Raw genomic sequence first — 27830 nt, 5'->3', positions numbered from 1 at the left:
GGCTGGGGACACCCGCCTCCGTCCCGCGCCTCCCGCCTCTCCTCGGGCCGGCGCTAGCTGGTGACGTCGGGGGCATGATGGCTGCCGTGAGGCCGGGAAGGTGAAGGTGAGAGGGCGAGCGCGCCGGGGCGGTGGGGACGGGCCCGGCTCAGCGCAGCCCGGCGAGGCCTGAGCGGCCCGGCGTGGGATGCTGGGGCCCCTGAGATGGGAAGCTGGGGGCCCTGAGGATCCAGAGCCGGGCGGGCGGGCGGGCGTCCCCACACCCTGGTCTCGCCGCCGGGCCCGCCTCGGCCCTGAGAAGAGGGGGCGGGACTCGGGGTGGGGTCCCCTGAGGCTTCTCGGCCACTTCTCACGCCCGCGTGCCCTTTCTCCTTTTCTTCCTCGCGCCTTTACATTAGCCGGCTTTGACTCGGCGCGGGGTGAGCGCCCAGGCCCCTCCCCGGGGCGCCCCGCGCTGACCCCCCTGCCTCGGGCACTTCTCACGCGCTCCTGTGGTTGTCTATTTACTTGTTTGACTTCCACCCCGACGGTGAGGCCCTTGAGGGCAGGAACTGCTTTTTTTTACCCATCCCTAACTCTCGGCCTAGCGCACATAAAGAAGGCGCGAAGGCACCCAGAAAATGCCGAATGGTTGGCCCTTTGGGTGCATGAAGCCAAAAACTGCCCATTCCCCTCTCTTGTAATCCTTCATTGCCCTATTTCTTTAATTTCTTTCTTTTTTAAAATATATCTTTATTGATTTCAGAGAGAGGAAAGGGGAGAGAGAGAGAGAGAGAGAGAGAGAGACACAGACACAGACACAGGAACATCAATGATGAGAGTCATTGATCGGCTGCCTCCTGCACGGCCCCGACTGGGGACTGAGCCCGCAACCCGGGCCTGTGCCCTGACGGGGAATCGAACCCTGATGGCCTGGATCCTGGGTGGACGCTCAACCGCTGAGCCACGCCCTGCTGGGCTCCAATTTCTCTGTCTTCCCCCATTCCCTCATCCCAGGAAGGGCTCGGGTCATTGCCCTTCTCACATACTTGAAAACAAGGGAGCGTTAGAGTCAGAGGGAGGGGTATCTCAGTTCTCAGCCTGGCCGCTTATCTAGCGGTCTCTACATCTTTTAAGTATTCCAAGCCTCTGTTTGCACCGTGGAATGGAGAATTAAATAAGACATTTTACAGCATCTGGCACACATGCTTTTACTGAGTTCCACTTCTCTTCCTCACCCTCACCCTCCTGTCTCTAGTTCTCAGTTCCACAGCCTCCAGCCCAGTCCTTGTCAGGGTTCTGCCGTCCCCTCCCCTCCCCTCCCCTCCCCTCCCCTCCCCTCCCCTCCCCTCCCCTCCCCCCCCACCACTCTGGATTTGCCTCTACCAGCACGCCTCCTTCTTACCAGCACATGACTGAATACATGTTTGTGCACACCCAGGATTGGCCCCACACCCTCGAGTCCTGTTTTTCCTCAGGGCACTTCACATGTCACCCAGTACTTCAATGAGTAAGCTTCCCTCAGGGATGAGTCTGTTTAGCTTTATACCTGTTAGTCATGTTTTGCACACCAGTTGTTTTTTTTTTCTCCTGTCTCTTGACATGTCCCTTTTTCTTTCCAAAGTTGAAACTGCTGGAGTTAACACAATCAGTAGCCAACCTCAATCTGAGACAGAGGAGAACTGAAATACTTTACATCATTTTGATCCAGCCACGTCCATGATGCCCACCCTGTGAAGGTCTTTTCACCATCCAAAAAGTAAGTGGTGGCTTTGAAACCTGCTACTCTGGATCTGGGTTGAGTGGAAAGGGATGTGCCCTGTTTGGCATCCAGTGGCAAGTCTCTTGGATGGGGTCATCTTTGTGCAGAGCTGGAGTTTTCCAACCTATCTTGGAAAACTCTCCTTTCTGTTTCTGTGGAGGATTTCACTGCTTGCTGAGAGAGCCTGTTTGAACACACCATGGAATTGAGAATTAAATAAGACATTTTATAGCATCTGGACAGTTCAAAAAGTAGCTGGGCTCTCTGAAGTCTCTGAAGAATTAGTCTTCCTTGTTTTCTGCTGTGCTGACTCCACCCTCCCGCTCTCTGCCCGGCGGAGATTGGTTCCTTATCATGGCTCTTCTAAGAGTCAGCTCTGCCCCCTTTATCCTATATACTCTTGTTTCAATTTCTCAGCTTCTCCTCTGTTCCAGTTGTGCCAGCAGACGATCCGTGGATCCATTTTATTTTCCCTGCTAGGAGTTGCTGTACATAAATCTGGGTAAGGAGGTGGTGTGGATCCAGGGACTGTGCTTGGGATCCAGACATATCTTGCAGTGAATTTTGCTACTGCTCTCCCTACACCCAAGACACCTAATACTTCTCTACTAATAGCCTAAGTTGAGGCAAAGTTTTGATTACCTTGGAGTGCTAATAGTTTCAGTTTAGAATTGGGTTTGATTCTGGTCTTAGGTTAATATTAGTAACAATCTTTTATTATTATTGATTTGAGAGAGAAGGAGGGAGGGGGGAGAGAGAGAAAAACATTGATGTGAGAGGGAAACATCAGTTGGTTTCCCTAACTGGCAGTTGAACCCTTGACCTTTTGGTGTACGGGACAATGCTTCAACAAACTTAGCCACCTGGTCAGGGCAACAACAGTCTTTTAATATTGTTCCCCTAGTAGTTCTTTGGGGTGGGAGTGTGAGACTACTAGGATTCATGAGGCTTTTCCCAAAGTGTGATCCTCAGGATTTTAAAAACTGTTACATAAAAGAAGTTTTCTTCAAATAAATTTGTGAAAGGCTGCATTAAGTATGGTTAAACTAGTCTTTACAAAAGCCCTTGCTTCCCAAAGTCTTTGCTGTGCTCATGTGCTCCAGTGGAGGGGATCTGAAGCATATAGTGCTGTACAGATTGATTCTACATGGAACATTGGGTGCACTAGAGTGCTGTGGACCACTGTTGGGAAATGCTTTCATAACCTGTCTGAAACTATGACCTCAAAATTACTTCGCAGCAGTCACAGCATCTGTAAGCACAGTGTATAGCTGATATTGGAGCTGGACTTGGGCCCAGCTGTACCCCACATGCTTGCGGTGAGCCCTGTGGTAAAGTGAGGACTAACTATCAGGGCTTTCCAGAGGAACAGGAACCCAGTCGCCTCCCACCACTCTGGCAGGGTAGAAAGCCAGCAGGCAAAGCCCTAAGATAGTGGGGGCCCTATCCTGGCTTGTGAGCATATGCTTTGCAACTTTGGTTCGTTTGTGCACTTAAGCATGTCCAGCTTGCTCTTCGGAAGGATTAAATCCTAGAATCTGAAAGGATTGTTCAACTCGTGACTCACTGAGCTCCAAGTACTAAGAAACATATGCTTAGTCAAAAGCTGCTTTTAGGAAAAAAGTAGATTTGGGTGTTCCAGGGATGGATGGGTAAGAAGGTACTGCCCATAAGGGCATTCACTCACTCTAACCATGTTTCTCACAGTTGTGGAGGAGGGAAGTAGAAATGGACATAGATCACTGCTCTGTGTCAGACACTAGCTTTCTAGGAGCTCACAGACTAGACAGGGAGATAGAGTGAGGTAAAAAACTAAAACATCTGGTAAGGTTGTATGTCCTCCATGGAGACATCAGGGAAGGCTTCATGGAGGGGGTGACACTAGAGTTGGGTCTAGAAGGACAGTAGGAGTCAAATGAGTAAAAAGGAAACAGGACTCCAGGTTGAAAGTAGCAAGTGCAATACAAACATGGAATCTCAGCTTGAGAATTAACATAGCCAGAGAAATGAGAGTTTGGAGGGGTTGGAGGTTCCACGTGAGAGGTTCCACGTGTGTGATGTGGGGCATGGACAAGTTGGGGAATGGTGAGAGCAGGTCAGCTCCTGGACAAGCTGGAATCCCATAGACCTTTTAACATGCAATCACTAAACTTTTACTAGCATGTATGCCTTTGAATCTTGCACTTACTGAACACTAACACCTTTGGTTTCATATCCTTTGGACTTGCAAACAATGACCAGAACTTGAAAGCACTTGCCTCTAAAAGCCCAGCTGATCTCAGGGAACTTGCTGCCTGCAAGCTAGTACCTTCTTGGCTGAGCAGACCTGTTTACTCATCCTCATGGCAGCAGGTGGGGGAGCTGTGGGTATGTGGCGGGGTTGCATCTGCCCTTTCCTGAAGGCTGGGTGTTGTGATCTTGCTGGTGGAGTTTGTTGTTGCTGCCGTATAACATGGTGAAGCTAACTTGAGCTCGTTCTATGCCATTCCTACTATGTCATTCCTACTCTTCTTAGTCTGTGGGTATCACACCTGTTATACACGTGAGGAATCCAAGGCTCTGAGGTTAAATAGCCTGCTCAAGTTTATATATCCCAGAAGTAGACAAGCACGACTTGCACCCAGCTGTGTCATTCTGGAATCTATTGTCTGCAACACATCAGGCCCCACCTCAGATCCCTTTTCTTCTCCCTCCAGTGGTTTTCCTCTTGCTTGCGTCCATTCCTGTCTCTCTAACAGTCATAACTGCTGGGCACAGCAGCCTGATTTCAGTGCTCTCTCCTTTTCTGTGTTAAAGGAGCTAGTGGTATTTTCTTCCCAATGTCCCTTCTCAGAGCTCTGCTGGCTCTCTTATTTAAGCCCTTAACATGTGGCCTCCATGCTAAGAAAACCTCTCCCGCAGTTGTGGCGTTTTACTGAGTAGGAAGGTAGAGATGGACATACAGTCACTTTTATCTCCCCAGGAATCATTAACAGTGCAAAATAATTGGTGTCTCTAGGCAGAACATGTGGTGGGTTCCCATTTCCCTGTGGGTCTGTTTTCCTGCCCAGTCTTTGGGATGGTTAGTTCCTAAGAGCCAGTTTTCAGTTATTATGCTAACTATACTTTCTCTAGATATGCTTTTTGCTCATGAACTTACTCAGCACCCTTTGGAAGTTTCTCATATATGCTTACTCATGAGCAACGCCTCTCCCAGATAGAGCAAATGCTTGGTCGGGGAGAGAGCTGATGGTGCTGTGATTAGGGCTGCTGGAGAGGGAGTGGTGGACAGGAATTTGCTGGGTTTGGGGGAGGGTAGAGCCAGGCACACCCACACGGCTGTGCACACTGAGTCATCCTTGGAGGGGCCTTTTTCCTTTGACTCCCCAGGATGGAGGGCTCTGCTGGTGGAGTAGCTCTTGTGTAGTGGGATCTCTGAGGAGCAGTCTACTTCGGGGACCAGAGATTCCCAACCACATCTGGATGGCACCTTCTCTGGTTTGTCTGCCTGCTTTACTTTAGCCAAAGATCTCTAGGACTTTGGAGTGAGGTCTCGTGGCCCCTAACATGTTACTGCTATCTGAAAAAAATAGGCTGGGAAGATGTATGTGATTGAGTGAGAGCAAAAGAGCCACCTACACAGAAACAGGCTGTGTTGATAAATGTTAACTGCTTATCACAGGGTGGTGGTGTCCACCTAAGAACTTCCAAATCTATAGAAACATTTTTTTACAAGAGTTTATTAGAGCCATACAAGGACATGTCCGCAAGCAAGACTGAGAAAATGCTGTGGACAGTGGCTGTTTTGCTGCTGTTTTTATGCATTTGGAATCAAGGGGGGAACATAAGGATGATTATGTGACATCCACTGATGGTACACTAAGGTGGGGAGAGCAAAGCCAGGAAACCTCTGATTGGATAGAAAGTAAAATGGAGAGATCATACTTCTTTGACATGGGTGGGTACAGAGTAGTTAACATTTAACATGTACAGTAAATAGAGATGGTATAGGGACAAGATATGTGCTCCTGTGAGGGTGGTGACGCCTCTGAGGGGTCTGAGAAAGGGGATCACTCTGGCATTTCACAGGTTTAACCCAGGTGCCCCAGAACAGAAGGTTATGGCAGAGATTTACCTTTCACTGAGGCATTAGAGGCCTGAGGTGTGACTGCCCCCCATGACCTGCCCAGCTAGGCATTCATCACATCCTGTGAGGCCGTTTTCGGCCACTGAGCTTGTCCGAGTCACTACATAGCCCCTCGTTCGTGCGCAGTGGGCTTACTGTTTTTTTTACCTTTTAGTTCCCACGTTTCCTGTTGTGCACGTGTTGATAATGAGGGAGACCGAGAAATGGTTTTAAGTAAATTATAGACCTCTCCCTTGAGGAGCATCCTTCCTTATGCCCACCCCAAACCCAAAATCTGTTAGTAATTAGGGCTGTCGGGACCCGGACAGTGAGTGGCCGGGGGAGGGTGGTGGGAGTCACTGATCCCGAGCATCACTTGCTCTCACTGCTCTCCCTATTCAGCGCTGTTTCTCAGGTAGGCGATGTGTAGGAAATAAGTGAGATTTCTGCCACGCTTTCCGGCCTAAGACCCAGAGAAGGGCTTCTCTGTGTGTCACCTCTCGATTCCTCCCCGTCTCTCTGAGGTGGGGAAGGCAGGGCCTGTCACTGTTCAACAGGCAAGGAATGGCTAGTGCTAGGCCTGAACTCGGGGCCTGACTCCGGGGTGTGAGTGCCCACACTGTGTGACAGGGAGAGTCGCCCTAGCGTCCTGAGACGTCCTTGCCTACTCGAGATGTGGCTTGTACTTCCCCCACCCTGCTCTGGTCCTAGAGGGCCTGTGTTCTCCATGGACCCTGGGGCTGGTCCTAGTCCCCCACTGCACCCTGCCTTATCCCCGGCAGAACGCCCAAGCTGGGTGTTCCTGGGTTCGCTCATGCTGTCTTCTCTTACAGCGCGATGTCCCTGTTCTTCCCTCGATGCAACTCCGTTGTCACAATCAAGAAGGATAAGAGACACATGGCTGAGGTGAATGCTTCCCCACTCAAGCACTTTGTCACTGCCAAGAAGAAGATCAATGGCATTTTTGAGCAGCTAGGGGCCTACATTCAAGAGAGCGCCACCTTCCTTGAAGGTGAGTTGGGCAACTTGCTGAGCCAGACCTGCTTCTGTCAGTTTTGATATTTAGGTGGCAGGATTTGGGGGTGTGTGGGAACAGGCTTGGTCTTGGGGAGCTCATACCCAGATGGGTTGTCACCTTCAGCGGTGCTCTGCTTGGAATCACGTGGAGCTGGGCTCCAGGGAGATTGACCAGGAAAACGGGGACTGTCATTTAAGAATTCTGTGTGTACTGCTTCATTTAATCACGAGGGGTGGGTGAATCTTATCCCCACCTAAAGCACAAACAGATGGAGGTTTGAGAGTGTGCGATACTCTGTAAGTGACGCACGGGAACTTTACCCCAGGCGTCTCTGACTCCAAAGTCCAGGTGTTTTCCTTGGCCCAGTTCTGGCTGCCATTAATACTGGGTTGGTTCTGGGTGTTGTTTGTTTCTGACCAGGGTGTTCTCTCTGATATTTTTAGATAGTAGGACTATGAATAGGAAACTTACATCACTAGCACCGTTTCCATTAGTTACTAATTTGAGCCCAACCTGTGGTCCCTGTTCTATCAGCAGAGAAGGACTGGTTCCCAGGGTCCCGCTCAGTCTGAGCGCCATCTCCAGCTGCTCACTTTCTCAGGCTCCCTCTTGAAGGCACACCTGGATCCAGGTCCTGGGCTGTCAGTGAAGACCTGGTTGCTGAGCCTTATCTGCCCTTTGTCTCCTCATTTATGAAAGCAGGGCTCAGGCGAGACCAGGGGTTTACAAGTTCTAGTCTGTGGCACCCTACAGGTTCAGTGGAAATGTCACAGGGATACGCTTCTCTCCACTGTTTTCCACTAGAGTGGCTTGGCTTCTGCCTGGTTTACATGTCAGGTTGCTACTTAAAAGAAAGGAAATATGTCCAGTGCTGTGTTCTGAATGTTTGAGTCCCCCCAAATTCACATGTTGGAATCCTAAGGCCCATGTAATGGTGTTAGGAGGTGGGGGCCTTTGGGAGGTGATTAGGTCATGGCAGTGGAGCCCTCATGAATGAGGTTTGTGCTCTTACAAAGGACCCCACAAAGCTCTCCAGACCCCTGCCACCAGGTAAGGACACAGGAGAAGTCTGCAAACTGGAAGAGGGCCCTCACCCAACCAGCTGGCACCCTGATCTGAGACTTCCAGCCACCAGAAACGAGCAGTACATTTCTGTTGTGTGTAAGCCCCCCAGTCTGGTACTGTTATAGCAGCCCGAACAGACTGAGACTAAAAGTGGGCTGTTGTCTCTGCCCTGCCCCCAGCATGTGCTTGATGCAGGAGAAAGTAATTCCTACATATTTGTTCAGTTTAAAAATCTGAACTTTAAAGTTATAAGGTTGGTTGTCAAAATTATTCCAGTTCATTCCATGCTGCTTTAGCAGTAGCTCTGCTGTGCCTGGCAGTGGGCTTGTAGGGATGGGGCAGACCAGGCCATTGTCTTCCCAGAGCACAGACTGACCCTCTGAGTCACTTACTCAGATGGCGCTGTGGACAAGCACTTGCTTATGAAGGTTTTTATGTGATGGCATTAGGAATGGTATCTTGATTTCTCTTTTTTGTGAAGATATGAGGCCTCTCCTGTTGGTAGACTGAAAAGGAAAGAGCTGGAGTGATCCTGAGGTGGGTTTGGGATTGCCCCGGCTAGGGGAGGGGATAGTTACTGCATTAGGACTGAGAGTTTATTGACTTACTGCCTGTTTCTTATAATGTAGCCATACGCATTAGAGCCAGCTTCCTCTGAGGTACGTGCCAAAGGCGAGCCCATGTGCCCATGTAAGGGAGAAATGTTCTAGGTAACTCACTGGGCAGTCTCTGAAATGCCAGTTGTGCTCAGATGCTGTGGGAGTGTTCTCAGGCCTGGGGCCTGCCAGCCCAGTGGTTCACAGGTGTCTCAGTCTGTTTGGGCTGCTGTAATAGAAATACCATAGACTGAGTGGCTTATGAATGACAAGCATTTACTTCTCACAAAAATCTGGAGGCTGGGAAGTCCAAGGTCAAGGCATCAGCCGACTCAGTGTCTGGAGAGGGCCAGCTCTCTAGACTACTGTCTTTTCTCTGAAATCTTACATGTAACCACATGGCAGAAGGGGCTGGCTAGCTCTCAGGGGTCTCTTTAATAAGGGCTCTAAGCCCGATCGTGAGGGCTTCACCGTCATGACCTCCCGAAGGCCCCACCTCCATATGCCGTCATACCACATACATCACATGGGGGCATGAGCATTTAGCCCATCTCAGCGTGAGTGTGCTGAGGAGCCAGACTCTGGTCTACTCTCTGGCCTGCTGATACATCTTCCTGTTGCCAGCGTAAGGTGGGGTGGGGCAGGATCGTGCTCGGTCGCTCCATCTGTCATAATCTGTTCTCTGTCTGCCATTGGGAAAAGACAGTGCAGTGATCCCTGGGCTCCTTCATTTAGCAAATATCGCGCATCTGCTGAGCACTGGGTGCTGGGATCAGACAGTTTGGCCCTCATGTGGTAGACAGGTAAGCTAGATAGTTGTACTTTGGTGAAATAAGTGCTGAGATGGGAGAAGTACAGGGTGCTTTGGGAGCACAGAAAGGGGACATGACTTGGGTTGGGGGTGTCAGGGAAGGCTTCCTGGGGGCTGTGCAGTTCGAGTTAGAACTGGAGCTAAGTGGGAATGAGCCAGAGGGCCCCAAGGCAGTGTATTCATTCTTCAGAGTGTAGGTCAGGGACAGCACTGAGTAAGGAGGCTGCATGGTGAGTGTGGGGACATGGAGAGGTGGAATGTGAGGCAGCGGGATGGCAAGAGACCCAGCAGGGGCAGAGGCAGTGCCCAATCAGAAAGGGCCTTGGGAAGGTACACAGGGTGGCTAAGAGCCAGGACTTCGGAACCAGGCTGCTCAGTCCCTTTCCTGGCTCTGCCATTCACTAACTCTGAGATTGGTAAATGACACTGTGTTTGAAAAGTGATCAGAACAGCCCAGCCGGGCATGGCTCAGCGGTTGAGCATCGACCTGGGATCCAGGCGATCGCGATTCGATTCCCGGTCAGGACACATGCCCAGGTTGCGGGCTTGATCCCCGGCAGGGAGCATGCAGGAGGCAGCTGATAATGACTTTCTCATCATTGATGTTTCTATCTCTCTCTCTCTCCGTCTCCTTTCCTCTCTCTGAAATCAATAAAGATATATTTAAAAAAAAAAAAAAGTGATCAGAACAATGCCTGGCATGTAGTGAGAACTTTGTAAGTATTTCTTTTTTTAAAATATATCTTTATTGATTTCAGAGAGAGGAAAGGAGAGGGAGAGAGAGATAGAAACATCAATGATGAGAGTCATTCTCAGCTGCCTCCTGCATGCTTCCTGCCAGGGATCAAGCCCGCAACCTGGGCATGTGTCCTGACCGGGAATCGAATCGCGATCGCCTGGATCCCAGGTCGATGCTCAACCGCTGAGCCACGCCCGGCCAGGCTGTAAGTATTTCTTAAGTAATAAACATAAAAGTAAATGATGGCAGTTAATATTTGAATATTCACTAGCCACCATTTTTAGCACCTTTTATGTTTTAATTCATTTGATTCTTGCAATAGTCACATGAGGTAGGTACTGTTTTCTCCATTTTAAGGGTGAGGAAACTAAGACCCAGAAAGGTTCATTTGCCTGTGGTCACAGAGCTAGGAAGTGGTGAGCCCAGCACCTCCTTGCCTGCACTGGAACCAGGTAGTCCTGCTCCTGGGAGCCATGTGCATAACTGCTGTACTGTGGCCTCACAGTAGGGAATCTGGACTTTCAGCCCAGCACCGGCAGGCAGCCGCAGTGGTGGGCTCTGTCCCTTCCAGATTGTGGCAGTGGAACTCCTTAGACCAGGTGTTGATTCATTTTCAATCTCCACCTCCAGACACCTACAGGAATGCAGAACTGGACCCTGTTACGACAGAAGAGCAGGTTCTGGACGTCAAAGGTTACTTGTCCAAAGTGAGAGGCATCAGCGAGGTGCTGGCCCGGCGACACATGAAAGTGGCTTTTTTTGGCCGGTGAGTCCTTGAAGCCCTCACACCATTTTTCTTCTCTGCTGGGACGGAGGGGTGAAGGGAGGGAGACACCTTGTGCAGGACCACAGTCTGAGTAACCCAAGGTGTTCTTCTTATTTTTAAAGTTTTACTCATAGTAAAATACACATAACATAAAATGTACCATTGTAATTATTAAGTGTATGGTTCAGCAGCGTGGAATACATGTACCTTGTCGTGCAGCCGTCACCACCTCCATCTCTAGAGCTTCTTGCAAAATTAAAACTGTGCCCATTGATGAACAGCTCCCCATTCCACCACCGTTTACTTGCTGTCTCTGTGAATTTGTCCGGGAACCTCATATTAGTGGAATCATACAGTATTCATCTTTTTGTGACTGGCTTATTTCCCTTAGCATAATGTCCTCCAGGTTCATACATGTTGTAGCTGTGTCAGAATTTTCTTCCTTTTTTTTTTTTTTTAAACATATCTTTATTGATTTCAGAGAGAGGAAAGGAGGGGGGGAGAGAGAGAGAGAGAGAAACAGCAATGATGAGAGAGTCATTGATTGGCTGCCTATCCTGCAACCTGGGCATGTGCCCTTACCGGGAATCGAACCCCGATCTCCTGGATCATAGGTCAATGCTCAGCCACTGAGCCACGCCCGACCGGGCAGAATTTTCTTCCTTTTTAAGGAATAATATGTTCCAGTGTATGGATGGACCACATTTTGTTTATCTATTTATCCATGATGGACACTTGGGTTGCTCCCACTTTTTGGCTATTGTGAGTAGTGTTGCTATGAACATGGGTGGATACATACCTGTTCAAGATCCTGCTTTCAATTCTTTTGGAATTCTTTCAATTCAGCAGTGGAATTCTTGGATCATATGGTAATTCTATTTTTAACTTTTGAGAAACCACCATATTTTCCACAGCAACTGCACCATTTTACATTCCCACCAGCAGTGCACAAGTGTTTCAGTTTCTCCACATTCTCTCAACACTTGTTTTCTGTTGTTTTTAATTTTTTAATTTTTATTTTTTTAAAAATATATCTTTATTGACTTCAGAGAGAGGAAAGGAGAGGGAGAGAGAGAAACATCAATGATGAGAGAGTCATTGATCAGCTAGTCCGCAACTCGGGCATGTGCCCTGACCGGGAATCGAACCCTGGATCCTAGGTCGACGCTCAACCGCTGAACCACGCCCGGCCGGGCTCTGTTGTTTTTTAAAAATGTGTTTTTAGCCTGGCCGGGCGTGGCTCAGCGGTTGAACAGTGACCTAGGATCCAGGCGATCGGGGTTCAATTCCCGGTCAGGGCACATGCCCAGGTTGCGGACTCCATCCCCAGTTGGGGGCGTGCAGGAGGCAGCCGATAAATGATGATTCTCTCATCACCAATGTTTCTATCTCTCCCTCTCCCTTCCTCTCTCTGAAATCAATAAAGATATTTTAAAAATATATATATACACACATATACATGTGTGTATATATATGTCTTTATTTTTTTATTTTATTTTTTAAAATATATTTTTATTGATTTCAGAGAGAGGGAAAGAGAAGGAGAGAGAGAGATAGAAACATCAGTGATGAGAGAGTCATTGATCGGCTGCCTCCTGCACGCCTCCGACTGGGGATCGAGCCCACAACCTGAGCATGTGCCCTGATCGGGAATTGAACCCTGATCGTCTGGATCCTAGGTCAATGCTCAACTGCTGAGTCACACCCGGCTGGGCTATATATGTCTTTATTGATATCAGAGAAAAGAGAGGAAAGGGGAAAGAGAGAGATAGAAACATCAGTGATGAGAGAGTCATTGGTTGGCTGCCTCCTGCACACCCTTGACTGGGAATCGAGCCCCAAACCCGAGCATGTGCCCTGACCGGGAATGGAACCGTGAATGGAACCATGAATTGAACCGTGACCTCCAGGTTCATGGTCCAGTTCTCAGCCACTGAGCCACATTGGCCATCCTGACTGGTGTGAGGTGGTATTTCATTGTGGTTTTGATTTGCTTTTTTCCCTGATGATTAGTGATGTTGAACATCTTTTCATGTGCTTGTTGGTTATCTCTGTGTCTTTGGAGAAATGTTTGTTTAAGTCCTTTGCACTTTTTTTTTAAAAATATGTCTTTATTGATTTCAGAGAGAGGAAGGGAGAAGGAGAGAGATAGAAACATCAGTGATGACAGTCATTGATTGGCTGCCTCCTGCACACCCCCTACTGTGGATCAATCCTGCAGCCCAGGCATGTGCCCTGACCGGAAATCGAACCACGATCTCAACCTCTGAGCCACACCCAGCTGGGCTGCACATTTTTTAAAATTGATTTTAGAGAGAGAGAGAAACATCAATGTGAGAGAGAAACATTGATTGGTTGCCTCCTGCACCTACTTCAATGGACTGAACCTGCATGTGCTCTGGGCGGGAATCGAATTGGCGACCTTTTGGTGCATAGATGACGCTCAACCAGCAGCCACACCTGCTAGGGCCCTTGGCCTTTTTCTTTTAATCCTTACCCGAGGATATTTTTTTTCCATGGCTTTTTCAGAAAGAGTGGAACGGAGAGAGAGAGAGTAACATCGAGGTGAGAGAGACACATCAATTGGTTGCCTACTGCACGCTCCTGGACCGGGGCCGGGAATCAAGCCTGAAACTGAGGTTGAGGTACATGTCCCTGGCCAGAATCAAAGCTGGGACCCTTCAATGCTCAGGTTGACGCTCTGTCCACTGAGCCAAACCAGCTAGGGCTGCTCATTTTTAAGTTGGGTATTTGATGTTGAGTTGTAGTTTTTTTTTCTTCTTAATCCTCACTTGATATTTTTAGAGAGCAAGAGGAAGGGAGGGAGAGAGGAACATCGATTGGTTGCCTCATCTCCATGAGCTAGCTGTCAGATCAGACGAGTCTGCGGAGCTGTTTTGAAGCACCAGAATCTAGGAAAGGGGCATGGAAGGCAGGAATGCTACAGCATCTCTCCTGTAGCCAGCAGTATCAGTTGGGATGGACGTAGTGGGCCTTCATGTGTGAGGTGGAGCACAGTGGGAGAAGAGCAGGGACGTTGGGGTCACTCGGCTGAGGTCACTTAGACTGAGGTGTCAGTGGTTTCAAATAGAAGGAGTGGGTCTCCTTCAGGTGCTCTCTGTAAGTGATGCTGAGAGGCTTGCCGTCGGTGGTAGGCCTGTTTAAGGACACTGTCATTGTGCTGGCTTCGCACAGTGTGAGTACCTTGCATGTGGTTTGTAGTGATGAGCCAGGAGCACCTCACAGGCATAGGCCAGAGATATTTGTCCATTTTCACAAGTGCAGAGCGCCCACTCTGCCTGTCCGCACTGCTCCACTGCAGAAAACAAGGTTTTGGACTTGCAGGCTGGGAACTTCATTGTGGAAGCCCGACATGAAGCTGTTGGTGGCCTCACTGACAGCCAGTGTCTCCTTCCCACAGGACGAGCAATGGGAAGAGCACTGTGATCAACGCCATGCTCTGGGACAAAGTTCTGCCTTCTGGGATTGGCCACACCACCAATTGCTTCCTGCGGGTGGAGGGCACAGATGGCCACGAGGCCTTCCTCCTCACGGAGGGCTCAGAGGAGAAGAGGAGCATCAAGGTGAGGGTGCTGGGCAGGGACTGGGGAGGACCGCAGGGTCTCATGTGCTGGCCCACCTGTCAGCCCCAGGCATCCTGGCGGGGGAGTCTGGGCTTAGACCAACTACAAGACAGGACTGACAGCACCTCTGAGGAGAGGGCGGTGCCTCGGTGGTGCCCTGGTGGGGAGCCCTGTTCCCTAGCTGTTTAGAAGGAGAGCTGTTTCAGGGAGGGTCTGACACCTGGAGCACTAGGAATCAGAAGTCTGCAGTCCCTGCATATTGCCCAGCCCGCCATCTGACTTTTCTCTTGACCTGAAGAGGGGATGTTGCCAGAGAACAATTTCTGCATTTGCTCTGTGGTTCTGACATACCAGCCAGGGGCTTGTACATTTTAATTTTTCTGAGAGCCAGTTGCATTCTTGTTTGGGGCCAGATGCTCATTTTGGTTCTTAAACACTTAATATCAAACACCATCAGCTTTAGGACAGTGTCTGAGAAAGAAGCTTGAAAGAGGAGTGAAATATAGTTGGTCCTTATGGGAATGCCCAGCTCTTAACTTTTGATGTGTGAGTGAAAGGAAAGGGGTAGCAAATTGGGCAGAAGTCTCAGGCCACTGTGCTGTGCCAGGCAGCATAGGAAATTGGCTGGTGGCTGGTCGTCAGCTCTGAACGTCCCTTCCCTTCTCCCCATCAGACTGTGAACCAGCTGGCACATGCTCTCCACCAGGATGAGCAGCTGCATGCCGGCAGTATGGTGAGTGTGATGTGGCCCAACTCCAAATGCCCACTGCTGAAGGATGACCTTGTGCTGATGGACAGGTGAGAGGGAAGGTGCCTCCCTAGGAGGTTCAAATGAGAGGACTGGGTGTCCCATTTCTGGACCATCCAAGCCAGTGTCTCCTGGGCCCTGTTGTTGCTCTGCTTATGTATTACTTCCTTTCTAACTGGCTCCACCAAGTCCCCCGCCTCTTGGATTTCCTCCAGGGTCTGGTTACTGTACCCATTGGCATCAGTGCCCTGAAGATGTCCCAGTGATGGCCTGTGAGGAGGGATAGGAGGGGTGGCCAGAACCTCAAACCAGTGTTAATAGGTGTATGGGGGTGAGGTCCGTGCTATACTTTATTTCTGCTGAAGGAGCACTTTCCTTTTCTCCTGCTTTGTGGACAGGTTGCAACTATACCAAGAAATATGGTACTATAGTGCTTATTGGACGCACATAAATATGACACTTCACCTTTTTTAAAAATTATTTTAGAGAGAGAGAGAAACATGGATTTGTTGTTCCGCTTATTGATGCATTCATTGGTTGATTCTTGTATGTGCCCTGACTAGCGATTGAACCCGCCACCTTGGCATAGCGGGATGCGTTAACCAACTGAGCTACCCAGCCAGGGCAACACTTCACCTTAATTGTTTATCTCCGAAGTGAAGTTATAAATCATTATGTTTTTGTAAAAGCGGTAGATGCATGTGGTAGAAAACACATTTTTGGACAATCTGGAATGTTATGAAAGGAAAAGTAAAAATCCCTCCAGTGAGGGATGACAGGCCCCATTTTTCTGCACTCTCTAGCCGTCTCCTTCCTTTGCTTGGCTGCCTCCGGTCTGTCAAAGCAGGAAGAACAGGGCCTGTGGTCTGTGAGCCTGATGTTGGTTTACCCCTGTCACCTCTAGCCCTGGCATCGATGTCACCACAGAGCTGGACAGCTGGATTGACAAGTTTTGCCTGGACGCTGATGTGTTTGTGCTGGTGGCCAACTCAGAGTCCACTCTGATGCAGACGGTAACCCCTCCTCTGCCTTTCCCATGCTCCCGGGGCCTTGGCTGGCTTGGCCCCTACTCTACTGAGGTCTTTCCCTCTTATCCAGGAAAAACAGTTCTTCCACAAGGTGAGCGAGCGCCTGTCCCGCCCCAACATCTTCATCCTGAACAACCGCTGGGATGCATCTGCCTCAGAGCCCGAGTACATGGAGGAGGTTGGTGCCTCTTATTTTTTATTTTTTCCAATGTGAGAGCGAAACATCGATGGGCTGCCTCCTGCAGGCCCCCTACTGGGGATTGAGCCCGCAGCCCAGGCACGTGCCATGACCGGGAATCTAACCGGCAACCTTTTTGTGCATGGGACAACACCCAGCTGAGCCACAGTGGGCAGGGTGGTTGGTGCCTCTTTATTCAGCATTTTGGGGACTGCCACCCCATGTGTGTACCCAGGGCCCCTTTGTGCATTCCCAGCCTGCATCAGGTCCATGACTTCCCTGAAGGAATTTCATCACCAAAGATTTCCCAGGTGTTCCCTTTAGGTCACTGTGGGGGTCTTCTGCCAGCTTTAAAAACACTCTCTTCACCTCTCATTCACTTTCCCAGATCCTTCCACTCTTCAGAAGGTTTTCATCCAGGGCTGGAAAGCATCCCCGCCACATTAGCTGCCCCCTTGCCTGGGCCTGTGCTCACTTTGGTCCATAAGGGATTACTCACCATAGACCAGGCTTAGCTGCAGGAAGACACCCAAGAAGGAAGCTGGAAGAGGAGTGAAAAATAATTGGCTCATGTGTGAAATGAAAGGAAAGGGTCCCAGATTGGTGATAAGGGTGATAAAGTGACAGTGGGCACTGTGACTTTGGTAAATGCCTCGCTTGTGAGATGGATGTAATAGAGATACAGTGAGGATGACATCTCAACGTTGAGAAAGGCTCCTGGCACGTGGCAGGTGGCCACAAGAGGCTGTTAACGTGTGTAGGTTCTAGTAGAGCCCTAGACTTCGGAGCTAAGCGGGATTGTATGGTGGCCCCAACTCATTTCATAAACAAGGCCCCAGAGGACTCGGCTTGTCAGCACAGAGCCCAGGTGTAGGTTTCTCAGCTCTCAGTTCCTTTCATTTTGGGGAACAAAAGTGAGACACTGTGCAGACCCTTACAAGGGGCAGTTTGGGGCATGTGTTAGCGTTTCTGCTTATATATGTGTAAAGTATCTTTGGCAGGCCATACCTTAGGAAACTTCCATGACCATTTTGGTTCTGAGGAGCTTGGTGCTGGCTAGAGATTAGAAACGGTGGGAGATGGTTCGCTGTGGGTACCTTCTGAATACTGAACTATAGGAATATACTACCTATTTTTTTAGAAAAGAAGCAGTTAGTGGCTGTGGGCTCCCATCAGGAGGGGCCCGCCTGCCCGCCCCAGTCACATACAGCCATCTGCTTGGGCTCCAGGTGCGGCGGCAGCACATGGAGCGCTGTACCAGCTTCCTGGTGGATGAGCTGGGCGTGGTGGACCGAGGCCAGGCTGGAGACCGCATCTTCTTTGTTTCTGCCAAGGAGGCTCTGAACGCCAGGATCCAGAAGGCCCAGGGCATGCCTGAAGGAGGTGACGATGGGACAGACTTCCTCCTTTTCCCTAATGTTTGAGACGTTTGGTCTCGTGCTGAGTCAGCCGGTAGAAAATAGTTCTGAGAAGGATCTGGTGCGGAGAGCCTTGAGTGAGCAGCTCTTTGCTCCCCAGCCAGTGTTTACCCAAGTACCCCATCACCTTGGCTTTGTGGGTTTTCACCATTTTCTTCTGTCAAGTTATTTCCAGACTAATGGTTTGCAATTCTCCTAGGGGGCGCTCTTGCAGAAGGCTTTCAAGTGCGGATGCTCGAGTTTCAGAATTTTGAGAGGAGGTTTGAGGTGAGTCCTTTAATTCTGGTGTCAGGCACTTCTGGGCTTCCCCAGCTGTCACCTGCCGTGTCCCTGGCAGTGAAAACCAGAGCCTGGCCCTTGGCTGGTGGCCCTTGGCTGGTGGCCCCTGCTGGCCTCCCTCAGCACCTCTTGTCTGTTCTAGGAGTGCATCTCCCAGTCTGCGGTGAAGACCAAATTTGAGCAGCACACAGTCCGGGCCAAGCAGATTGCAGAGGCAGTTCGCCTCATCATGGACTCTCTGCACATCGCAGCTCAGGAACAGCGGTAAAAACTGGGGACCTCGGACAGTATGGGGTGAGGGGAACAATGCTGATGAAACTGCCGGGCCCCCCTGGCCTCGCTGCGGCCAGGACCATAGCTGGGGCCCACACAGGCTTTCCTGCAGCCCCTCTTGCTCCTCTGCTTCATCGAGTGGGGACCTAGGTCTTGTAACCAGCGCACTCCCTCTCAGGGTTTACTGCCTGGAAATGCGTGAGGAGCGGCAGGAGCGGCTGACATTTATTGACAAACAGTTGGAGCTCTTGGCGCAAGACTACAAACTGCGAATTAAGCAGATAACGGAGGAAGTCGAAAGGCAGGTGAGAAATGGAGGAGGTGCGCTCGGGCTCTTCAGACTCAGAGTAGAGTCCAGGGTGCTGGAGCAGAGAAAAGGCCGCCCTCCTCACTTTGGGGGTGCCTCAGCCTTCCAGAAGAACCCGTGGCCCTGATTCAAGAACGCAGAGCCTCGCCCTGGCCGGTTTGGCTCATGGTTAGAGCGTCAGCGTGGATTGAAGGGTCCCGGGTTCGATTCTGGCCAAGAGCACCTACCTCAGCTGCAGGTTCCAGCCCGGGCCTCATGTGGGAGGCAGCCAGTCGACATGTCTCTCTCACACTGATGCCTTTCTCTGTGTCCCCCCCCTTCCACTCTGAAAAGCAGTGGAAGAAGCATCCTTGGGTTAGGAGTAACAACAAACATGTGGAGCCTCTGGGCTCATCGCTCTTGTGTGACCCTGGGCAAGTCTCCTTCAGACCTAAATGAGCATTTGCTCAGCCAGTCTTTCATGTCCCTTCTACCTCAAGCACTTTAATTCCATGGGCGAGCTGCGGAAGCCACTGGCCTCGGGAAGGATAGACAGTGTATTAGAATCTGTCAGACGCGCTCCCGGTGCTACAGATTCCAGCCATGTTCCTCCCTGAAACCTTCATGCTGCCTCCTGTAGGTGTCAACGGCGATGGCGGAGGAGATCAGGCGCCTCTCTGTGCTGGTGGACGAGTACCAGATGGATTTCCACCCTTCTCCAGTCGTCCTCAAGGTTTATAAGAACGTGAGTCATTAAGCCGCAGTGCGCTCGATAAGACCTCCCCACCAAATCCTTTTAGCTACTGGGTGGAATCTCCAAGCAGACAGCGATTCAGTCCCTGCTGGTCTGTCCGGGCCCCTCGGCCATGTCACCTGGTGGGTGTGGGCCGACCAGCCTCCGATCTCCTGTTCCTTGGCTTCCCAGAAGGAAGTCCTGACTGGGGCTGCTGCTTCTCTCAACCTCTCTTCTGGTTGCAGGAACTGCACCGCCATATAGAGGAAGGACTGGGCCGAAATATGTCGGACCGCTGCTCCACAGCCATCACCGGCTCCCTGCAGACCATGCAGCAGGAGATGATAGGTCAGTGTCCAGGGGCCAGGCCACAGAGATAATGACCTTTCCTTATCTCTCACCTTTCATGATGAGTCAGTGCGATACCGTCAGGTTCTGGGTGATGACATGAGTTCATTGCACACGTAGACTCCGGAGCCGAGCTGTCTTGTGTTACCACATAGGACTTTCACGGCTGAGAGTTTGGCCTGCTCCTTAGTCCACGTGAGGCATGAATGTTAGCAGGGACAGAGCCCAGGTTTGCATCCCTGGGAGAGCTGGCCTGCCCCCTCCAAGTGTGGCACTCCCGGTCCCATAGGCCTGGTTTCTGGGCAGAACTGTCAGCATCCTTGGACGCAGCTGGCTGGCTCCCGATCTGAGGCTTGGCCCTGGTGGCCACGGCCGAGCTGAGGTGCTCTCTCCCCATTGTCTTCCTGACAGATGGCTTGAAACCCCTCCTTCCTGCGTCTGTGCGGAGCCAGATGGACATGCTGGTTCCTCGGCAGTGCTTCTCTCTCAGCTATGACCTGAACTGTGATAAGCTGTGTGCTGACTTTCAGGAGGACATCGAGTTCCATTTTTCTCTTGGGTGGACCATGCTGGTGAATAGGTTCCTGGGCCCCAAGAATAGCCGCCGGGCCTTGATGGGCTACAATGACCAGGCAAGCACAGTCTCTTCCCTGGTCTGCACCCCATCTCCAGGCACATGAGCCATTCTGGAAGGGGTTCCCTGAGGTCAGCAGCTGGGGCACCCTGCCACCATTACACCACGGGGTCAAGGGTCAAAGTGTTCCCACAAGTCACGCTGGCCTATCCTAAGCACTAATATTTGTGAAATTTTAAGTACTAGCTAGCTGTCTTTCTCTCTCTCTCTCTCTCTCTTTTTCTTTTTCTCCTCACCTAAGGATATTTTCCCCATTGCTTTTCAGAGAGAGTTGTAGGGGCAGAGAGAGAGAAACATGGATGTGAGAGAGACACACAGACTGGTTGCCTCCTGCATGCGTTCCATCTAGGGCCAGGGATCGAGCCTGCAACCGAGGCACGTGCCCTTCACTGGAATTGAGCCTGGGACCCTTCAGTCACCAGCCAACACTCTAACCGCCAAGCCAGACCAGCCAGGGCACTAACTGTGTTTTTTTCTAATGCGGATTAAAGTAACTATTAGTACTTTTATATTAAAGTAAGTACTTTTAAGTAACCATTATAATACATAACTTAAATCTAATTGACATAAAATGTCTTCATGTGCCATTTAAAAAAATGTTTTTAATCCCTGTCCAAGGATATGTTTATTGATTTTAGAGAGAGAGAAACATTGACGTGAGAGGAGCATCGGCTGCCTTCTGTACATTCCCTGACCGGGAATCATCCCTCACCCTTTTGGTGCGCAGGAAGATGCTCCAACCAACTGAGCCCCCGGCCAGGTCTCCATATTCCATTTTAAAATTTAGATTTTACACCACCTCTCTGTATACCACTGCAGTTATTGCACATATTGCTCTTGGTACACATCCCACACTGGGTGCTGAAGCATTTTAGGATGGCCACTGCTCACATTTTGGGGTATCCCACAGTGCTCACCTTTGGACTAGCAGGTCTTTTATGAAGCTTAATTCCTCTTTACAATTTGTGAAGCTCTTTTCCCTCCTTTTGGCCTTTTGGAAATTGAAAAGCCACCTCTGTCCTTGTTTCAGGACCCCTAACCTCAAGGGTCATTGAGGGTTCCGTTGAATGAGCCCTGTTTTTCTTACTCCTCTCCTTGTTTCTCCCTTCAGGTTCAGCGTCCCGTCCCTCTGACGCCAGCCAACCCCAGCATGCCCCCTCTGCCACAGGGCTCCCTCACCCAAGAAGAACTCATGGTTTCCATGGTCACTGGCCTGGCCTCCCTGACGTCCAGGACCTCCATGGGCATTCTGGTTGTTGGAGGAGTGGTCAGTGACAAGCCCTGCTTGGGAAGGGTGGGAAGTGGGAGGACAGGCGCCTGGAGGCAGAGGCATAGTTCTGGTGGTCTCTGTGTGGGCACAGCCTTTTCACCTCCATCAGTGGCTGACTGATCTGTTCTCTTCACTGATCTGTGCAGAGCTCTGCAGCCTCAGCCCTTGGACATACACTTACTGACTTATTCGTCCCACTCAGCTGACATTGAGGTAGCTCCATTCCCATTGACAGATGAGGAAAGTCTGTAATTGCCTTGCCAAAGATACACAGCCAGGTTTTGAACTCTGGCCCCGTCTGACTCTGCCATACCCTTTATCCTGTAGGGTCTGTACTACCTGGTAGGTAGGGAAGTGACCCAAGAAATTGACAGGCCTGGGTTCTAGAGAGATGGGCGTGACCAGGAGTTTCTCATTTTTAGGCAAGAAAATCAAGAGCAAAACTTGAAAGAGTTTAAGACAAAAGAGACCAGGCCCAACCATGAACCCTTGTCTCTCCATCTACTGGTTTTATGGCCCTTTCCTTTCTACCCTGAGGCCTGAAATTGCAGGCTGCCTTCTTGATAACAGGTATCCTCTACTTCTTGATCCAAGAGGCACTGCAGCCAAGATAACTTATACCTTGAATTTTCTTTTTTTTAAACTTGTTGATTTTTAGAGAGAGAGAGAAACATCGATTTGTTTTTCCACTTAATTATGCATTCATTGGCTGATTCTTGCATGTGCCCTGATTGGGGATCTAACCCACAACCTTGGTGTATCCGCACGAAGCTCCAGCCAACTGAGCTACCCTGCTAGGGCTACCTTGAAATTTTTTGATGACGTGGGCAAGTTCTCTCTCTCATGGACATTGGATTTGTAGAAGTGGTGGCAAAATGTAACTGTAACAAAGCTGCATTCTCAGCTTGTAATACTGGCCCCTCTCCCTCCCGCTCTGCAGAAGACAGGTGCTCGCGTTCCTCTTTCACAGAGGCGACCTGGGCAGAGGGTCATTTGCTGAGACGCTGACACTTGATGGTTATGGAACCTTTTTACAATATCTCGTTTTACCTCAACAACCCTGTGAATTGGGTGAAGACCATTATGCCAGTTTTGTGAGGAAGCAGGTGTGCAGAAGCTTGCCTCAGCCAGGATGCAGCCGCACTAGAGCCTCGATTCCTGGCTGCAAGTCCAGCGTTCTCTGAATATAGTCACACTGCCTTGAAGCAGAGTGTTACAAACAGGACCAAAAGAAGCCACCTGCTGAGGAGTGACGTGTGGAATCTGACTGGTCAGTGTCATTACTCTGTATGCTGGCCGGGTGGCCCAGTTGGTTGAGCTCATCCTCTGCATCAAAGGTTGCTGGTTCGATTCCTGGTCAGGGCACATACTGAGGTTTCAGGTTCAGTCCCTGGTTGGGGCACAAAGAGAAGGCAACCAGTCGATGTTTTTCAGTGTCTCTTTTCCTTCCTCTCTCTAAGCATGTCCTCAGGTGAGGATTAGCAAAAGGAAAAAAATTCTGTGTGCCTGGATCTGGGCTTCTGGCCCTAATACCCTTACCCCCTATTTTGTACAAACACTAAGTTTCCCGCATTTTAAACTAGCTGGTCTCTGCTCTTTTTGGCCTCAGCGGGATTAAAGGAGACATTGAAAGACGTGTTCTGGGTTGAAGCACAAAGGCTCCTTGACTGGGGCTCTTGGGAAAGTCCTGACAAGGGCAGGCCGAGAGGATGGGCGGCAGGGTGGCAGGGAGGCCACCTCGGCTGACCGCTGTGCCTCTGCAGGTGTGGAAGGCGGTAGGCTGGCGGCTCATCGCCCTGTCCTTTGGGCTCTATGGCCTCCTCTACGTCTATGAGCGTCTGACCTGGACCACTAAGGCCAAGGAGAGGGCCTTCAAGCGCCAGTTTGTGGAGTATGCCAGTGAGAAGCTGCAGCTCATCATCAGCTACACCGGCTCCAACTGCAGCCACCAGGTCCAGCAGTGAGTGGCCCGCAGCCCTGAGCCAGTGCCCGCTCCAGTGTCTCAGGATTTCCCTTGGTTCCCTTCCAATCTTGGCCTGGAAACCGTTGGGTCCTGAGCATCATCTGACCCTCACCTTCACCTGTGCAGTGCTAACTTGAAGCCAGGGGTCGGAGAAGCATCTCTCCAGGGACGCCTGTGTCCTGGGTTGGGACCAAGTAGGAGTCTGGTTCCCCAAGGAAGGAGGACATGGGAAGATGAGGGATGGTACTTGTAGGAGTTTTTAAAGGTTGCCTTGAGGGGCTTGTGTTGTGGACGCAGCTTTGACATTCTAAGGCACAGCCTTTCTTCATGGCACAGCTCTGTCAGGTGGGAGTGGATCCCTTGATCTGGGTGGCGGGTCTTTTGCTAGGCATTTGCTCCTCCAGCCCTGTAGAGAGAGACTTTCTTTAAAAACAAGATAGAAAAACAAGATTGTTTTTCTTGGCATTTTCTTTTTCAAAATGAAGAAATGGGAGGCTTGAAGAGTAGTCACTTGTCCCTGGTCACCTGGCTGACTAGCAGCAGAGCCATGATCTGATTCCTAGTCTCTTGTGCCCAAGCCAGGGTTTGCTGCCCTGTGCTCCTGGTTCTCACACTGATGATATTGAGTGTGTGTGCTGGTTGTGATGTGCATCACTTCAGCATGGGGTAGGGAGCATTCTGCCGAACCAGGACTGGTGCTGGGCAGAGCCACCAGCGGGTGCAGGTGGGCCTGGCGGTTGCCCTACTCTGGATGAGTTGGATTTAGCCACCAACGGTGTTCTGCAAAATAGCCATGTCGCCCAGTTGACCCTGACACTCTCCTTCTCAGGGAACTGTCTGGGACTTTTGCTCATTTGTGCCAGCAAGTTGATATCACCCGGGAGAACCTGGAGCAGGAAATTGCTGCCATGAACCAGAAAATCGAGGTTCTTGATTCACTCCAGAGCAAAGCAAAACTGCTCAGGTGAGGTTGGCCTAGGTGGTGGGAGGCAGTGGGTTCTGGTTTGCGGCGCAGGTGTCTGTCTTGGGCGGGAACACACATCTCTGGTGGGTCCTTCGCTGGCTCCTATGTTCACAGAGCACCTGCTGGGTGCTAGGTGTGGTTCCAGCACTGGAGGCTCAGTGGGATGTGGTCAGTGCCCCCCAGGTGCTTGCAGCCATGGCCACGGCAGCAGCAGAGGAACCAAGCAGTATGGGGCCAGGAGGTTACAGCTCACTGGCACCTTCTCTTAATGGTAGCATCTCAGGCACTTGACATGAGCTGTTCCACTCAACCTTCAACCCCTCAGAGGTTCACTGCAACCTCTCAGGGTGCAGCAGCATCTCCATTTTATAAAAAGGAAAAGTGGGGCCTAACTTGTCCAGAATCTCCCAGTAAATGGTCCAGTCAGGAGTAGAAGAGTCCAGGTGTGCTTGGCTTCAGTGCCCTCTGACACTGCATGCCAATTTGCCCTTTACTGTCCGTTGTGTGCTGGGGACACTGGGTTTCTCTTTGAGCTCAGGAAAGGGGGCAAACTGGGTTTGCTGGGGAGAGTATTGATCTGAGGAGTCGGGTTTTGGGTTCTGGTCCAGGCACTCATGTTGGGGCAAATCATAGCTTTCCTGTGTCTCATTGTTTCCATCTATAACATGGACTCTGATTTCATGACACAGCCCCTGAGCTAACTGAGAGTTCTGCAGAAGCCCTGGGCCGCCCAGCCAAGATAGCATCAGCTCATGGGGACCTTTGCTTCCTGCCCCCGCCCTTGACGGCAGCACCCAGGAGCTGCATCATCAAGCACAGGCTCTAGCCCCAGGGACATGGATTTCCCCTCCCTGACTGTGCCCATGTGCCCTCCCCACCCACCACCCCGGGCAGCCATTTTTCAGGGACACTTTCAGCCCCTGGGAGCTCTCAGGGTGCCTGTGGGATTGTTTCCTACTTGTCAGCCACTGGGACAGGGTGAACCTGAAACAGGACAGGCAGGAAAATGGAGTTCCCACCAGTTCAGGGACTGACCTGGGGTCCCAGGGTGAAGCAGACACAGCTTGTGGGCCAGAAGGCCTGCAGGAAATTCCTTCAGCTCTCCAGACCTCATTTCTCTGTGTGTAAGAAGTGGGTTTTTGGAGGGAGTTATGCCAAGAACAGGGCTTGGCATGTGATGCTAATATTACCTATTATCAGTTCTGACCGCTGCAAAACCACTATTTCTCTGCAGGAATAAAGGTGGCTGGATGGACAGTGAGCTCAACATGTTCATGCACCAGTACCTGCAGCCCCGCAGATAGTGGGCAGCCGGAGCTGGAGCCTGCGTGAAGGCAGTGCTGCCAGCCTCATGGGGCGCCTCCGGGGCCTCACGCTGCTCCTGTCTGGCCGCCCCTGCCGTGAGAATGGAAGCACCGGTGTCTCACCGTTTTGAGCCCTTAAACACTAGTTGCTTTTCCCCCTCCTTCGCCTGCTGCTGCAGGGAGATTGTCTGGCTCACACCCCTACAGGAGACTTTTTAAACGATGACTGTGGATAGTGTAGCGCTGAGGAGTTAAGTCGAGACTTCTCTGCTTTGTCAGGTTCACATGATTGAGCATCACTGGCGTGCTTGGTAAGGTCCTGGGCTCCCAGCATCACGGCACATCTGCGTGGAGCCTCCCAGGGTGTCAGGCACATGCCCCTCTTCTGCCAAAATGAATGCTGACTGTGCCCACCTGTGCTCCTTGCACCCAGCACAACTGCAGAAAAGGGCCACCCCAGGGGATGGTTGGATTTTCTCCCCAGATTGCATTGTAGTGGTTCTGTCCCAGAAGGACTGTGGCTTGTGTCACTTTGGTCCTTCAGCTTTCATGCTTTGTCCTGTGTGCTGTCCCCCTCAGACACGTGTTGGTGGTGGCACTCAGTACAGACGCCTTGGATTTTAGGTGAGGCGGGCCCTGTGCCATGAGGGGGAGGAAAGATGCTGCAGAAGCGACCGCAGTGGTGAGAATAGCTTAGGGTAGCTTGTGTGTGGAGGGCTGTGTCCCCTCCTGATGCCTGTGCCGTTGGAGGGGGCGGCTTGTTACCATGACAAGGAGGGGCATGCCTCCCTGCTCTTCTTTGTGTCCCTTGTTCTAGTTTTGGTCATTGGTCTGTGTAGCTTGGTTTTATTATTAGTGAAAGATGGTTTGGTCCAGGTTGTCAAAGGATGTTGTAGAAGGCAAGATGGTAGCAGGAAGGGGACCTTGGCAGGAGGCTGAGGGGATGGCTGGAGAAGGTGGAGTTGGCGCAAAGCAGGGCCCTCCATTTGGCCTCACTGAGGGGCTCATGGGGTCTGGGAGCCCACCTCACTAGCCTGATTGCATCCCTGTTATGCCCCTTAAGAGACAGGTCCCTACCGCCAGCTTGGCCCAAGTTGCCCTTGGCCACCTTCCTCTAGACTAAGGCTCCTGTGCCAAGACAGTGTGGGAACCCTGAGATCCAACTCCCCACCCTCCCATCCCAGAGCCTCCAACTGACACACATGGCCACTCCTGTTACATTTTCCACTGGAGTTTAGGAATTGTTACTAGTTAAAGTGGGGGCAGGTTCCTGTCTCCAGTATGTTAACTGGGCAAGTAGCCTTTGGGGACAGCCTTTGCAGAGCAGGTCAGAGAACATGCTAGAAGTGAGCAGCCTCTCTTCCAGCAAGAGGCAGGGCTCAGGCAGAGAGCTGGGGTTTGTCCTGCTCCTTTGAGTCCACCCACTCTCTGGCGTGGGGATGTGAGTGGTGACCTCTGTGCACTGATGGGTGGTCATACAGTGGGGTCCTCTCCAGGTCCCACCGGTCCTTCATACCCGCAGTCTGCCCTGCTTGGAACAGAATGATGGGCTTTGCCAAGGTCAGCCTGCAGGAGGAAGGCTCGCTGTGTGTCCTGCAGGCCTGGATGGTGGGCACCTCACAGTGTGTCAGGAGGAATCAATGTCACACAATTCCAATGAATTTTGTGCTTTTTTGGGGGGGAAATTATATAACTAAACATGAATTTTTTTGAATGTACCCCTGGGCAATGAATGAATTTTGAGCTTATACAATAAGTAAAATGAAATACCACCTAGAGACTTTCTGAAGGAAGTGTGGCAAAACCACTTTAATTTAATGCTGCTGACTTTTCTGTTTTTATGTTCATTTGCTGGAGTGCGAGACATGCTTGACAGTGAGTTTTTCTCTGACGTATTTAAGGGGATATATTTGCCTGAATTACTCCTGTATCATTGCTGATAATATTGGAAACTAAAATAAAACTAGTTGGGAACCCTT

The 27830-nt window shown here is 50.8% G+C and overlaps 1 protein-coding gene across 2 annotated transcripts; it reads left to right on the top strand.

Annotated features, from left to right (window-relative positions):
• On the top strand, positions 1-27830 carry MFN2 (mitofusin 2). Of its 2 annotated transcripts, XM_016205655.2 has the most exons (19): positions 1-106; positions 1604-1738; positions 6680-6858; positions 10706-10841; positions 14263-14425; positions 15099-15223; positions 16078-16186; positions 16272-16379; positions 17609-17762; positions 17997-18064; positions 18219-18340; positions 18528-18654; positions 19276-19380; positions 19614-19716; positions 20128-20348; positions 21462-21617; positions 23384-23580; positions 24413-24547; positions 25782-27830. In XM_016205655.2, the coding sequence occupies exons 3-19, from the start codon at positions 6684-6686 to the stop codon at positions 25849-25851; spliced, it is 2274 nt and encodes a 757-aa protein (XP_016061141.1). In that variant the 5' UTR covers positions 1-106; positions 1604-1738; positions 6680-6683; the 3' UTR covers positions 25852-27830. The 2 variants fall into 2 exon arrangements, with proteins under 2 accessions (XP_016061141.1, XP_016061142.1); XM_016205656.2 differs by lacking the exons at positions 1-106; positions 1604-1738 and adding an exon at positions 1875-2243.

Source organism: Miniopterus natalensis, chromosome 9, assembly GCF_054644295.1.
Source record: "Miniopterus natalensis isolate mMinNat1 chromosome 9, mMinNat1.hap1, whole genome shotgun sequence".
NCBI classification, from domain to species: Eukaryota; Metazoa; Chordata; class Mammalia; order Chiroptera; family Miniopteridae; genus Miniopterus; species Miniopterus natalensis.
This window is presented reverse-complemented; position numbering and strand designations above follow the sequence as displayed.

Excerpts from the sequence above, each read along its gene's own strand:
- MFN2 (XM_016205655.2), top strand. The coding sequence starts at position 6,684 with ATGTCCCTGTTCTTCCCTCGATGCAACTCCGTTGTCACAATCAAGAAG. Across the intron at positions 10,842-14,262 it reads AAAGTGGCTTTTTTTGGCCG|GACGAGCAATGGGAAGAGCA; the intron begins GTGAGTCCTTGA and ends TCCTTCCCACAG. Across the intron at positions 24,548-25,781 it reads AGCAAAGCAAAACTGCTCAG|GAATAAAGGTGGCTGGATGG; the intron begins GTGAGGTTGGCC and ends ATTTCTCTGCAG.